This window comes from Salvelinus namaycush, chromosome 41 (assembly GCF_016432855.1).
Source record: "Salvelinus namaycush isolate Seneca chromosome 41, SaNama_1.0, whole genome shotgun sequence".
Classification (NCBI taxonomy): domain Eukaryota; kingdom Metazoa; phylum Chordata; class Actinopteri; order Salmoniformes; family Salmonidae; genus Salvelinus; species Salvelinus namaycush.
In genome coordinates, this window is record NC_052347.1 from 20,300,517 (window position 1) to 20,315,524 (window position 15,008).

The 15,008-nt window shown below is 41.5% G+C and overlaps 1 protein-coding gene across 1 annotated transcript; it reads right to left on the reverse strand.

Annotated features, from left to right (window-relative positions):
* Positions 1-722: 722 nt before the first annotated feature.
* LOC120034283 (somatostatin receptor type 5-like) lies at positions 723-7,379 on the reverse strand. Its single transcript, XM_038980787.1, has 3 exons — positions 6,684-7,379; positions 4,710-5,159; positions 723-833 (listed from the first exon to the last, which is right to left on the reverse strand). Exons 1-3 carry the CDS (start codon positions 7,377-7,379, stop codon positions 723-725), a joined length of 1,257 nt encoding a protein of 418 aa, XP_038836715.1.
* Positions 7,380-15,008: the final 7,629 nt, after the last annotated feature.

The window sequence follows — 15,008 nt, forward strand, 5'->3', positions numbered from 1 at the left end:
ACATTATGGCATCAAAGAAACACATTCACACTAACAGGGAGTACTAGACAAAGACACAGCTCTCAGATGGAGACAAGTCACTCCATGGAGATCACCAAGAATCTATTCACACACGCACAAACAAGTAAAGCTTTATGTTTTATTAGTCTTATGTACAGGACACACATGGTTTACATCATCCAACGAAATGCTTACTTGCAGGTTCCTTCTTGACAACGCAACAACAGTAAGACATAATAAAAGATTAGAATTAAAATATAAAGTAAATGGCTCAGTAGAATATCATTTTTCTTTTTGCATAAGTATAATATAGGAAGGCACAGTTTATAGTCCAATATTTACATGTGTTTTGGGAAGGGGCGATTGGTGGGCAAGTGTATAAATTGTGCAAAATTTGACAATGATAATAAGAGTCTGGTAGCAGCAGTTGTGATGTGTGTGTAGCATGAATGTGTGTGATTGTGTGTGTGTGCGTGTGTGCGTGCGTGCGTGCGTGCGTGCGTGCGTGCGTGCGTGCGTGCGTGCGTGCGTGCGTGCGTGCGTGCGTGCGTGCGTGCGTGCGTGCGTGCGTGTGTGTGTGTGTGGATGACTGCATATCTGTGAGGTTGTGTGAGTGAGTAAGTGAGTGGTGCTAAGGTGTGCAGAGTCAGTGGAGGTGGTCGGACCAGTTGTTCAGCAGTCTGATGGCTTGTAGATAGAAACTGTCTCTGAGTCTGTTGCTATCAGACCTCATACTCCGATACCATCTGCCCGACGGTAAAGGAGTGGCTGGGGTGTGTTTGATCCTTGATAATGCTGCCACCCGCCCCCAGGCAACGTTTTGAGTAGATGTCCTGGATGGGTGGGAACTGCAAATGAATTACTTAAAAATCATACAATGTGATTTTCTGGATTTTTGTTTTAGATTCCGTCTCTCACAGTTGAAGTGTACCTATGATAAAAAATTACAGACCTCTACATGCTTTGTAAGTGGGAAAACCTGCAAAATTGGCAGTGTTTCAAATATTTGTTCTCCCCACTGTATATCCATCTGGCCCTGCCTTTCTAAAGTCTTCAAAAGACAAGTTAATAAACAGATCACTGACCATTTCGAATCCCACCGTAGCTTCTCCGCTGTGCAATCCAATTTCCGAGCTGGTCATGGGTGCACCTCAGCCACGCTCAAGGTAATAAACGATATCATAAACGCCATCGATAAAAGACAGTACTGTGCAGCCGTCTTCATCGACCTGGCCAAGGCTTTCGACTCAATCACTGTATTCTTATCGGCAGACTCAACAGCCCTGGTTTCTCAAATGACTGCCTCGCCTGGTTCACCAACTACTTCTCAGACAGAGTTCAGTGTGTCAAATCGGAGGGCCTGTTGTCCAGACCTCTGGCAGTCTCTATGGGGGTGCCACAGGGTTCAATTCTCAATTCTGGTGATTCTCTGATCCACCTCTAGGCAGACGACACCATTCTGTATATTTCTGGCCCTTCTTTGGACACTGTGCTTACTAACCTCCAGACGGCCTTCAATGCCATACAACTCTCCTTCCGTTGCCTCCAACTGCTCTTAAATGTAAGTAAAACTAAATGCATGCTCTTCAACCGATCGCTGCCCACACCTGCCCGCCCGTCCAGCATCACTACTCTGGACGGTTCAGATATGTGGACAACTACAAACACCTAGGTGTCTGGTTAGACTGTAACCTCTCCTTCCAGACTCATATTAAACATCTCCAATCCAAAATTAAATCTAGAATTGGCTTCCTATTTCGCAACAAAGCATCCTTCACTCATGATGCCAAACATACCCTCGTAAAACTGACTATCCTACCGATCCTTGACTTTGGCGATGTCATTTACAAAATAGCCTCCAACACTCTACTCAGCAAATTGGATGCAGTCTATCACAGTACCATCCGTTTTGTCACCAAGGCCCCATATACTACCCACCACTGCGACCTGTATGCTCTCATTGGCTGGCCCTCGCCTCATATTCGTCGCCAAACCCACTGGCTCCAGGTCCCCTATAAGTCTCTGCTAGGTAAAGCCCCGCCTTATCTCAGCTCACTGGTCACCATAGCAGCACCCACCTGTATCACGCGCTCCAGCAGGTATATTTCAGTGGTCACCCCCAAAGCCAATTCCTGCTTCGGCCGCCTTTCCTTCCAATTCTCTGTTGCCAATGACTGGAACGAACTGCAAAAATCACTGAAGCTGGAGACTCATATCTCCCTCACTAACTTTAAGCACCAGCTGTCAGAGCAGCTCACAGATCACTGCACCTGTACATAGCCCATCTGTAACTAGCCCATCCAACTACGTCATCCCCATACTGTTATATATTTTATTTATTTTGCTCCTTTGCACCCCAGTATCTCTACTTGCACACTCATCTTCTGCACATCTATCACTCCAGTGTTTAATTGCTATGTTGTAATTATTTCGCCACTATGGCCTATTTATTGCCTTACCTCCCTTATCCTACCTCATTTGCACACACAGTATATAGACTTTTTCTATTGTATAATTGACTGTATGTTTGCTTATTCCATGTGCAACTCTGTGTTGTTGTTTGTTGTCTACTTTGCTTTATCTTTGCCAGGTCACAGTTGTAAATGAGAACTTGTTCTCAACTAGCCTACCTGGTTAAATAAAGGTTAAATAAATAAAATAAAATATATATAATTGTAATGGTTTAGCAGATAAAAAAAGAAGATCAGTCTTTACATGGCTAAAAGAAAAGGAATATAACATATACTGTTTACAGGAAACTCACTCTACATCCTTAGATGAAGTTGTGTGGAAAAAGGAATGGGGTGGTGAAATACTTTTCTGTCATGGACAAAGGAACTCAAAAGGTGTGATGATATAAATTAACAGAAATTTAGATCTAAATGTGCAAATAGTCAGGAATGATTGACAAGGAAGGTGGATCCTTTTGAAAATCTCAATGGACCGTAAAGGTAATCACTCTACAAACTATCATCACCGTGCTCCTAAGGAAATCACACATATTATGGACGCATTAGAAATAGTGGATATTTGGAGATGAAAAAAAAACCGACCTAGTGAGATATACATGGAGGAGACTTAATCAAGCTAGTCGTCTTGACTACTTTCTTGTCTCTTTCTCTCTTGCAAAAAAGTTTTAGGAATAGGAAACAGAATGTGATCGGATCATCATCTAATTCGCATTCACATAACTCTTATATATTTTCCACGTGGACAGGGATATTGGAAATTTAATCAAAGTTTACGGGAGGACAACGTATTTTTAACTAAGACAAAATCATTTATAACAGAATTTTTCTAGTATAGTATAGGTTCAGCAAATCCCCTTATTGTTTGGGATACCTTTAAATGTACCTTCAGGGGTCATTCAATTCAATATTCATCAATAATAAAAAGCAGTTTCTGGCTAAAGAGACAAGACTAACAAAGGAAATACATGAACTAATAGTACAGATAGATATTAATAAAAATGATACTACAGAGATACAACATAAGTAATAGGAAAACAAAAAGAACTTGAGGAACTTATTCAAGAACGATCTAATGTAATCTATTACAAATATAAAGCAAACTGGATGGAATATGGAGAAAAATGCACAAAATTCTTCCTGAATCTCCAATACAGGAACACTAACAAAAACTATTTGCAGAAACTCGTTACTGAAGACGGAGTCATCTATGATTCTCCGAATGGTATTTTAAAAGAGGAAGCTAATTATTTTAGGCAGATGTTCTCTTTTCCGTCTCATCCTCTCCCACTGAATGAAGATTACAGTAAGGAATTCTTTCCAAATAATAGAAAAAATAGAAAATTAACAAATGTACAGAAAGATCAGTGCGAAGGCCAAATTACAGAGGAAGAACTTTTTGATGCTATTAAATCCTTTCAGTCTGAAAAAAACCCAGGGCTTGATGGCATACCGGTAGAGGTATATCAAGCCTTTTTTTAAATACTAAAAGTGCCATTGTTAGATTGTTTTAACTACTCCTATAGAAATGGTAGTCTGTCAGGCACTCAACAGGAAGGTCTGATTTCTCTATTATTAAAACAAGAGCCAGATGGCAAATATAAAGACCCAGTCTATCTAAAAAACTGGAGGCCCCTTACACTTCAATGTTGTGATGCAAAAATACTAGCGAAATGCATAGCACTCAGAACTTTAAAAAAATGAAATACGCTGGAGGCATCAACCGTAGAGGAGAAATCAGTGGTACCCATTTACAGTACTAGCGGATGTAACTAACTATCAGCACACAGTACACTGGATCCCCTCAGCGTCAAAGCTTCTGATCAGGAGGATTTACTATGTTAGGCTTCCAGAGTGATTTTTCAGCTCCTCTCACCCTCTATGCTGTAAAGCAGTTGTGGGCCAAGGAGAAGGGTAAACACCCTGTGTAGTAAGTGCTTATTAATCTATTCTACTTCTTAAGATGCTCTGCAGGTGAAAAAACGATCAAGTACTATCATTTAGATAAATATAAATGACATATAAATTGGCTGTGAATCTAGTTATATTGTATGCTGCAGTTGACTACCAATGAATGAAACTGACAGCCTTCAAGATTATCTTTGGCAGACTGACCAAAATAATTGATACCTGACAGCCATTCACAGTTCTTGGGTAGAATATTGACCCATAGAATTAGTAGTCCACCCATCACAGAACGAATGTCCGTTCTAGTCGTTTTATTTCTATAGATTTACCTACTTGGTTGTTCTGCATGTGTCCATTGTTGAAGTCCATGATCCGGGGGGTGAAGAGCGGGTCATGCTGCTGCGTCGTCTCCACCCTCTCCAGCCTAGGGGATATGGGACGTCCCCCTCCGCTCCCCATGTCTCCTCCGTCCCCCACCCCAACCCCGTTCGCCTTGTGGAGACACAGGACCTTCCTGAAGCTCTGCTTGAAGTTGTCAGACAGGAAGCCGTAGAGGAGCGGGTTGGCACAGGAGTTGACGTAGGTCATGATGACCAGGAAGAAGTAGACGCCGGCGGTGACACTGTTTTCTGGTATGATGAAGACGAGGTTGACTATGTTGGTGGTGAAGAAGGGCAGCCAGCAGATGACGAAGACCACCACGATGATGACCACCATGCGGGTGACTTTGCGTTCAGAGCGGCGCCGCCTGGTCAGGCCCGCCCTGGCCCCGGCAGACTTGACCTGTAATGAATGGGAGGTTTTGGTCTGTGACTTTGTGAAGGAATACCTTTGGACATGGACACCTTTGACGATCACTATATTGAGAGGTTTTATAGTGGTTTGGAGAGGTTTTAGGCCCAGGCCAGGGTCTAAGGCACTGGTCCATTGGGTTTGGAAATAGAAACAAACCTAAGAACCATTAGAATTAAGTTTGGGACAGTGGGAAGAAGGGATTAAGGACTCAAATGGAATGGGGCCTCAAACAAATGGATTGGGGCCTCAAACAAATGGAATGGGGTCTCAAACAAATGGAATGGGGTCTCAAACAAATGGAATGGGGTCTCAAACAAATGGATTGGGGTCTCAAACAAATGGAATGGGGTCTCAAACAAATGGAATGGGGTCTCAAACAAATGGAATGGGGCCTCAAACAAATGGAATGGGGCCTCAAACAAATGGAATGGGGCCTCAAACAAATGGAATGGGGCCTCAAACAAATGGAATGGGGCGTCAAACAAATGGAATGGTGTCTCAAACAAATGGATTGGGGCCTCAAACAAATGGAAGGTGGCCTCAAACAAATGGAATGGGGTCTCAAACAAATGGATTGGGGCCTCAAACAAATGGAAGGTGGCCTCAAACAAATGGAATGGGGTCTCAAACAAATGGAATGGGGTCTCAAACAAATGGAAGGTGGCCTCAAACAAATGGAATGGAGTCTCAAACAAATGGAATGGGGTCTCAAACAAATGGAATGGGGTCTCAAACAAATGGAATGGGGTCTCAAACAAATGAACTGGATCCTCAAACAAATGGAATGGGATCTCAAACAAATGGAATGGGGTCTCAAACAAATGGAATGGGGTCTCAAACAAATGGAATGGGGTCTCAAACAAATGGAATGGGGTCTCAAACAAATGGAATGGGGTCTCAAACAAATGGACTGGATCCTCAAACAAATGGAATGGGGTCTCAAACAAATGGACTGGATCCTCAAACAAATGGAATGGGGTCTCAAACAAATGGACTGGATCCTCAAACAAATGGAATGGGGTCTCAAACAAATGGAATGGGGCCTCAAACAAATGGAATGGGGCCTCAAACAAATGGAATGGGGTCTCAAACAAATGGAATGGGGTCTCAAACAAATGGACTGGATCCTCAAACAAATGGAATGGGGTCTCAAACAAATGGACTGGATCCTCAAACAAATGGAATGGGGTCTCAAACAAATGGAATGGGGCCTCAAACAAATGGAATGGGGCCTCAAACAAATGGAATGGGGCCTCAAACAAATGGAATGGGGCCTCAAACAAATGGAATGGGGTCTCAAACAAATGGAATGGGGTCTCAAACAAATGGAATGGGGTCTCAAACAAATGGAATGGGGTCTCAAACAAATGGAATGGGGCCTCAAACAAATGGAAGGGGCCTTAAACAAATGGAATGGGGTCTCAAACAAATGGAAGGGGCCTTAAACAATGAACAAACAATGAACAACATAAGACTAAAGAGGATGTGGGTTATAGTACAACCCAACTATACCTTGATGATGATGAGCAGGTAGCAGAGGCAGATGATCAGCAGGGGGCCGAAGAAGCCCAAGATGGCCGTGTAGAGGATGAAGACCGTTGACCACAGCTCCTGGGGATCAGGCCAGCTCATGTTGCACGAGTTGAAGCGGTCCTGAACATCTGAGTAGATGGTGACCGGCAGCACCACCACGAACGACACCACCCACACCAGCCCGTTGATGATCTTAGCCACCTTCGGCTGCCGCCACTTGACGCTCCGAATGGGGTGCACCACGGCCAGGTAGCGGTCAATGCTCATCACGGTCAAGCAGAAGGTGCTGGTGAACTGGTTGATGGAGTCTACCGTCATGACCACGCGGCACAGAAACTGCCCGAACGGCCAATAAGAGAGCACGTTCTGGGTGGTCAGGAAGGGAAGTCCTAAGATGTACAATTCATCTGCCAGAGCTAAGTTCAGAAGGTACATGTTGGTGACAGTCTTCATCTTGGCATAGCGCAGGACCACGTAGATGGCCAGCGTGTTTCCCAGGAGGCCCACCATGAATACAGTCATAGAGATTACTGCGGTGATAACGGTGCTGCTGTCCTGGAAGGGAGCGCTCTCGCCGGACTCGTTCATGAAGAGGTTGGTGACTGTGGAGTAGCCCCTGGAGGAGGAGGAGAGGTTGAAATCCCCAGGGATGGAGGTGCAGTCTTGGGGATTCATAGCGGGGAGGTGGGGGTGGGGTTGGAGGTCAGGGAGATGAATCAGGAAATGGCCCATAAGGCTGAAAATAAAAATAGAACTGTCAGTTATTGAGGATGGAAAATAGACATTCTAGTAGCCTAAAGTCATGGACAATTTGAAAAGAACAGAATAGATGAAGAATATAGAATAAATTAGAATAGAATTGAACATCATTAGTCATTCTGACATTTGTCTATGAAAACCATCTTATGGATGAGGGGTTGAGTGAGTCAATGTTTTTGTTATGTAAGAGTGTGTTATTTCACCTTTTCCACTATACTGCTTCACCACTCCACTTTGTTCACAGCACATGGACATTCTCTGGGCAGGGGGCCCATATTGACACTGTTCACTGTGTCCTTCATCAGAAAAACAGCACATTTCCATGGACTACCTCAGGCAGGCATACATCCATGCACTTCTTCCACGTATTCCCCATGCCTCTTTACTACAAAGCAGTCACCCTGCCACTGACTTGGTAAATAGCTGAAGGATGGGGCTGGAGAAATGTAACCAAAGTTGTCACCCTGCCACTGATTTGGTAAATAGCTGAAGAATGGGGCTGGAGGAATGTAACCAAAGTTGTCACCCTGCCACTGATTTGGTAAATAGCTAAAGGATGGGGCTGGAGAAATGTAACCACTCTGAAGTTCATAGACAGAGCTATGGATGCAAGGACTGACCATCCAAGATATCCAAATTATACTATTAACCATGTTTTGAGGCTATACAGTGTTTGTTTACAATTGCATTGTTTACAAACAAAGGGGTAAAACATGGTTATATTTGGGTTCTGATGGGATTGGACAGTGGAACTAAACTCTTATACTCTTCAATGGGTTTATATTATGAATTCTAAGTCCAAAAATGGATGTAACAATCGCAGATTGCCCCTACTTTAGGTTAAGACAGAAATGGACAAGCAGGTTCCAATCAGCACAATTTTAGTAGGCTGGCTAGTCTATCAGTGGCGTGCAAGTCCTGGACAACACTGGGTGTATCTGATTGAAGACTCGGTCAAGGCTAGGTCAAGGGTTGACATTTTATTGTTCAAGATGGGTCAGTGTTTCTGAGTAAACCCCTAGCCCTAGCACCTGAAACCTGTTGCGCCAATAAGTGGTCTGATGTGGGGATTCATTGAACCGCAGTCCAAAACATTGGAATGACGTCCATTCAACAGCCTAGTGTTGTGACTGTAAACATCTGCATGTGGCATGGAGGCGAAGTTGCATAAATCGGTTAGACATTTCTGTCAATCTAAATCAAAACTATTGTAAGGACATAATTGTCTGACTCTATTAGCGCAAAATCATGACAGTTTCTATTTTCACTCATGACAAATTGCACTTTCCAGTGCCCGAAAGTTGGTTATATAATATTCTAATTTATACAGAAAACATAACATGACTTTGTTAATAACTCATGTTTGTGTCATTTACAGAGGCAACCCGCAGGTACTACATCCATTTTTGGACCGTTAAATGATTGATATATAGCCGTTGACTCTTGAATAATATACTTTATCAATGCCTCATGAGCTTAGTTCAACTGTAGGAACCCATCAGAAGCCAAAATATAAGCTCGTTTTACTCCAATGTTTGTAAACAAAGTCAATGTAAACAACCACTATAGCTTTAAAACATGGTAAAACTATCATTTCAATCTCATGGATGGTAGGTCCTTGCATCCATAGCTTTGTCTATGAATTTGTGAAGTCCCACCCCTCAGCTGTTTACCAAAACAAGTGGCGGGGTCACTGCTTTGTAATATTTTGATATTAATACCTAGGTGTCTGGTTAGACTGTAAACTCTCCTTCCAGACTCACATTAAGCATCTCCAATCCAAAATTAAATCTAGAATCGGCTTCCTATTTCGCAACAAAGCATCCTTCACTCATGATGCCAAACATACCATCGTAAAACTGACTATCCTGCCGATCCTTGACTTCGGCGATGTCATTTACAAAATAGCCTCCAACACTCTACTCAGCAAATTGGATGCAGTCTATCACAGTACCATCCGTTTTGTCACCAAGGCCCCATATACTACCCACCACTGCGACCTGTATGCTCTCGTTGGCTGGCCCTCGCCTCATATTAGTCGCCAAATCCACTGGCTCCAAGTCATCTACAAGTCTCTGCTAGGTAAAGCCCCGCCTTATCTCAGCTCACTGGTCACCATAGCAGCACCCACCCGTAGCACGCGCTCCAGCAGGTATATTTCACTGGTCACCCCCAAAGCCAGTTCCTCCTTCGGCCGCCTTTCCTTCCAGTTCTCTGCTGCCAATGACTGGAACGAATTGCAAAAATCACTGAAGCTGGAGACCCATATCTCCCTCACTAACTTTAAGCACCAGCTGTAAGAGCAGCTCACAGATCACTGCACCTGTACATAGCCCATCTGTAAATAGCCCATCCAACTACGTCATCCCCATACTGTTATTTATTTATTTATTTTTTGCTACTTTGCACCCCAGTATCTCTACTTGCACATTCAACATTTGCACATCTATCACTCCAGCGTTTAATTGCTAAATTGTAATTATTTCGCCACTATGGCCTATTTATTGCCCACCTCCCTTATCTTACCTCATTTGCACACAATATATATAGACTTTTTCTCTATTGTATTATTGACTGTATGTTTGTTTATTCCACATGTAACTCTGTGTTGTTGTTTGTGTCGCACTGCTTTGCTTTATCTTGGCCAGGTCACAGTTGTAAATGAGAACTTGTTCTCAACTAGCCTAACTGGATAAATAAAGGTGAAATAAAAAAATAAAAAATAAAAAAGTTGGCTGGATGTCCTTTGGGTGGTGGACTATTCTTGATACACACGGCAAACAGTTGAGCATGAAAAACTCTTGACACACTCAAACCGGTGCACCTGGCATCTACTACCATACCCCGTTCAAAGACACTTCAATCTTTTTTCTTGTCCATTCAACCTCTGAATGGCACATATACGCAATCCATGTCTTAATTGTCTCAAGGCTTGAACATCCTTCTTTAACCTGTCTCCTTCCCTTCATCTATACTGACTGAAGTGGATGTAACAAGTGACATCAATAAAGGATCATAGTTTACACCTCGATTCACCTGGTCAGTCTATGTCGTGGAAAGAGCAGTTGTTCCTAATGTTTTGTATATACTATATACTGAGTGGACAAAATATATATATATATGAAGGCTATCTGTCTGTTGTAACGGATATTGCCGTTGCACAAGCAAGTCTACACATTGCATTGGGGGAAAACGAACAGCGTTTTTTGTGATGAGGTCATCTTTATTGTTATGCTGCCATATAGCCAGCTGCTAAAAAAAGAACTCTGTCTCCCTATAGCCAATGCTTGCACATCAAATCGCTACTTACTGCCTGTCTGTGGCTTGCTTTTTGATATGCTGTGTACATCTAGCTTGCCTAAATAGCTGCATGTAGCCCAACTCCCCTCCTGAAAAAAGAACATGAAATTGCTAGACTGCCTGTTGTGTCGTTCTCATGTTTGCTTTGATTACTGTTACAACAGACAATGAACTAATTTTGTTTGAACAAGCGGAAGCGGAGTCACGAAATGAGTGAGCACTAAGGCAACAGCTGAAAGGACTCGATCCTGCACATGCGCAAAAATCTCAGTATCTTTAGCGTAGCCACTCTGTATAATGGGGTTGGCTTGGGGTTGGCTTGATGTCCTTTGGGTGGTGGACCATTCTTGGATACACACGGGAAAATGTTGAGCATGAAATACCCAGCAGCGTTACAGTTCTTGACACAAACCGGTGCTCCTGGCACCTACTACCATACCCCGTGCAAAGGCACTTCAATCTTTTGTCTTGCCCATTCACCCGCTGAATGGTACACATACACAATCCACGTCTCAATTGACTCAAGGCTTAAAAATCCTTCTTTAACCTGTCTCCTCCACTTCATCTACACTGATTGAAGTGGATTTAACAAGTGACATCAATAAACGATCATAGCTGTCACCTCGATTCAGCTGGTCAGTCTATGTCATGGAAAGGGCGTGTTTTCCTAATGTTTTGTCATTATAGTCTGTATTATGTCATTCTAGTTTCTAAAGGTTTTAGAGAACTTGAAGTTAGGACAGCTTAAGCATCTTAAAGTTGGTCTTGTAGCCAAGGAGCAGGACCGTTTTGAATAGCTACCACTGTATTCTTATGCTTCCCATTCAAACCCATGTTAATTTATGCAAATGTTAAATGGTTATAAATCCAAAAAGTATAAATAGTATCAACAAGCCGTATGCAAGCCATCTAAGTTGAGTCAGTCTGCACATTTCAACATTGGTTTGAAGTTCAAAGCTTAACCCTGTAAGAACCATGGTTTCACAAATGCAATGCTTCCAGAAAATGTCATTGTGTACAGGTCCTAAACTAAACCATCATGACAAACACTACCTAGTGCATCTCCTTAGACCCAGATGTATCTCTGAGCAGTGTGTGTTATGTGTCTGTATGATTATTGTGGCATCAGTAGACTCTGAAACATCAGAAACCTGTCCACTCGTCTAAGACTACACTAGTCCACCAAACAAGCATATGTTGTAAGCCATCCATGCAAGTACATGACATGAAATATTTTTTCCTATCTTCTCTAAGATGTAGTGATTATGTAAAAAAAAAAAAAAAAAAACACATTTCAGAAACAAACATTCTGAGCCAGAGCTAGAGTTAGATTTGTAAGTGCTGCGAAAATGCAACATTGGGCTTAATTAAAGGGTTGCCGAACTGAGACATAGAACCACATTCATATATGATAGACAAGTTAGAGAGATTGTTTACCTTCCAACATCAAAATAACTCAAATGTATATATTTCAACAACAACAAAAAAGTGGTGGTTTATGAGGTCGGAATACTGCCATTACGTCCATTCATTTGACGTTAAAGAAGTACGGTCAAACTGGGATTCACCTAAACCTCCTGACAACAATACTGACAGCAGCACTTCATACTACAGGTCATGGGGGGACCTACACTTTTTGGGGAGAAAGTCGGTAACTGTGAGAAAGTCAGTTCTGGTAACTTTTTAAAAGGGCAGTCTACTACAAAATGAATGAAAATAAAATGATGCTGACATTTGAAATATACTTTCCCCCTCCAGAAATGAGCCCAATAACATATTGGACAATACTATTAGGCAGGGGTTATCATTATCACCTGATGTAGCCCATATGATGCAGCATAGTGTCTATAAATAAATAGGCTGAGGGTTACCCATCTGCATTTACCCCATTTGGCTAATCATTAGCTAGATCACAAACTCTAAAGTATAACATTAGGCTATCTTGTTGCTAGTTAGCAACACATTAATGACTTGAATGTCGCCACCCCCCCCCAAAAAAGAACATTCCATTGGCACGCAGCCAATGGACTAAATGTTCAAATCCTGTTGCTGCAGGATTATTTTGCTGTGACAATACAGGTGAAATGAAGATCCTACATCTGTATTAACACTAGAAAGACAAGTGATCCTCCTCTTTGAACAGCGACCATCAAAACTGCTTTCAAAGGTGTGTTTCCTGCGACTGCATTAAGAATGTTGTACAGTGAGTGACAGGGCATACATATTTCTCTCCCTGTGCAGCACTTGCAATTTGAATACGCCTTCGAGAGGAATATATTATAGGCTGAACAATTGAATAGTTCAACTATTCAACCGTGGGATTCTTTGATTTTGCTGTTGCATACTACCCTTACAAAAAAGGACGTAAAATTTGCAGTTGAAAAATGTGAAAATCGCATTTTCAAATGTTGAGCTTAAATTTCACGTGAAACCATATTTTCACATGTATAAAATGTGGAGTTCACATGTTAACACCAACTTTTCATGTGAGTTGCAGTTGCACATGTGAAATTAGCTGTTTCACTTCAACATTTGTATATGCAGTTTAACATTTGAAAATCAAATTGTGTGCCGTCCTACCGGATTCCCAGCTCTGATACAGCCTGGAATCGAACCAGGGTCTGTAATGACACCTATAGCACTGAGATGCAGTGCATTAGACCGCTGCTCCACTCCAGAGCCCACACCAAGACAAGTAAAAAACAACCACGTAAAAATCACATTTGCATTTTCACATGTATGAAAACTCCGCAGGTGAAAATCCCCCTTTCACGTGTGATGGTGAAATAGTGTTATTCTCCTCACATGTGAAAAGGTGTTGTTAACATGTTGCAGTGGCAATGTGTGCAAATTCTGTAACGCCATTCTGTAAAAAGGCAACTTAGCCTATCTGAGTATAATAATTAAAGTGTGTTAAAAAGTATTATTTCTGAGCCATTCATTTGGAGTGTTACCTGGTGGACCGCGGTCCAATTTAAACCCGGGTTATCTCTCCAAGTTAAACCATAAAGGAGAACAACATATTACTAAAAGAAAGTTACATAGAAGATCCACAAAACAGTTGGTCTTTTAAAAAATATATGTTTTTGAGGGCAAAATACAAAATGTGGATTGGTCAAGTTGATACATTTTGCCATTTCAGACAAAACCACCAAAGTCCCTGTGCCCATAAAAGCGAAGGTAACCTGCCTAAATGACTACCGCTTTGAAAGGCTAGTGATGGCACATATCAACTCCATCATCCCGGAAACGCTAGACCCACTCCAATTTGCATACCCCCTCAATAGATCCACAGATGATGCAATCTGCCCTTGCTTTTTTTCTTTTTTTTTAATCAATAATCAAAGGCCTATTACAAGTATTTCTGAAGGGTAATACATTTTTTCCTCATTTGGATGTATGCTAGCATCTTAATTTTACCATTGTAATGCACATTTAAAATATTTATGGTTCGAAAAGTATAATAGTATCAAAAAGCTGTGCGCAATTATTACATTGTTTCAGTCTGCATATTTCAACATTTGTTTGGTTTTGATAGCTTAAACGGTTCAAGAGGAGTAGCGTTAAGTTTTGACCATTCAAGTGGTATTTTAAGTGTTGAATGCGTAAGCGGTTTAAGTGCTAGAGTGAGTAGAATAAATAGACAAACTACAAAAGTACATTTCCTAAAGAACATTTGTGTGCTTGATAGCTTGTCTTAAGGTATTTATAGTTTTGAAATAAGTTATAGTAGTGATAGTGACTGCAGTTCCCTTACAGGAAAAACCATATGAATTTCATATGTGATCTTATGTGAAGTTAATGTGATTACATGTGTCAACATGTAAAAGAACATGAAACTACACATATGAAAACATGATCTCATGTGAAATAAATGTGACAACATGGGGATGTAAAATTTCATCATGTGATACCATGAAACTATGTGACAACTTTTGAAAGTTTTTCCCGTTAAGGTGCAAATTAGATTTTCAAGTGACAGTTTTTCACATGTGAAAATGCAATTCCACATGTGAAAGTTAAGTTTTCACATGTGAAAATGCTCATTTAATTTTCACATGTAAAAAATTGAAATGAGTGAAAACATCTTATTCTCTTCATGTGATTTTTTGTTGTTGTAAGAGAAGTAATGAAATGGAGGTTTTAAGGTAAGTGGTATGCTGCTCAGCAAAATTGGGTACAAATCTTGTATCATTGACAATATGATTACATTTGGCATGATCACGTACTAGTGACCTTTCAATA

Bases quoted from the DNA above. Each gene is read 5' to 3' on its own strand.
- LOC120034283 (XM_038980787.1), bottom strand. From the start codon at position 7,379: ATGAATCCCCAAGACTGCACCTCCATCCCTGGGGATTTCAACCTCTCC. The intron at 5,160-6,683 runs GTATAGTTGGGT...CATTCATTACAG, and splicing joins ACCTGCTCATCATCATCAAG to GTCAAGTCTGCCGGGGCCAG. The intron at 834-4,709 runs GTAGGTAAATCT...CCACCCATCCAG, and splicing joins GACACATGCAGAACAACCAA to GACATCTACTCAAAACGTTG.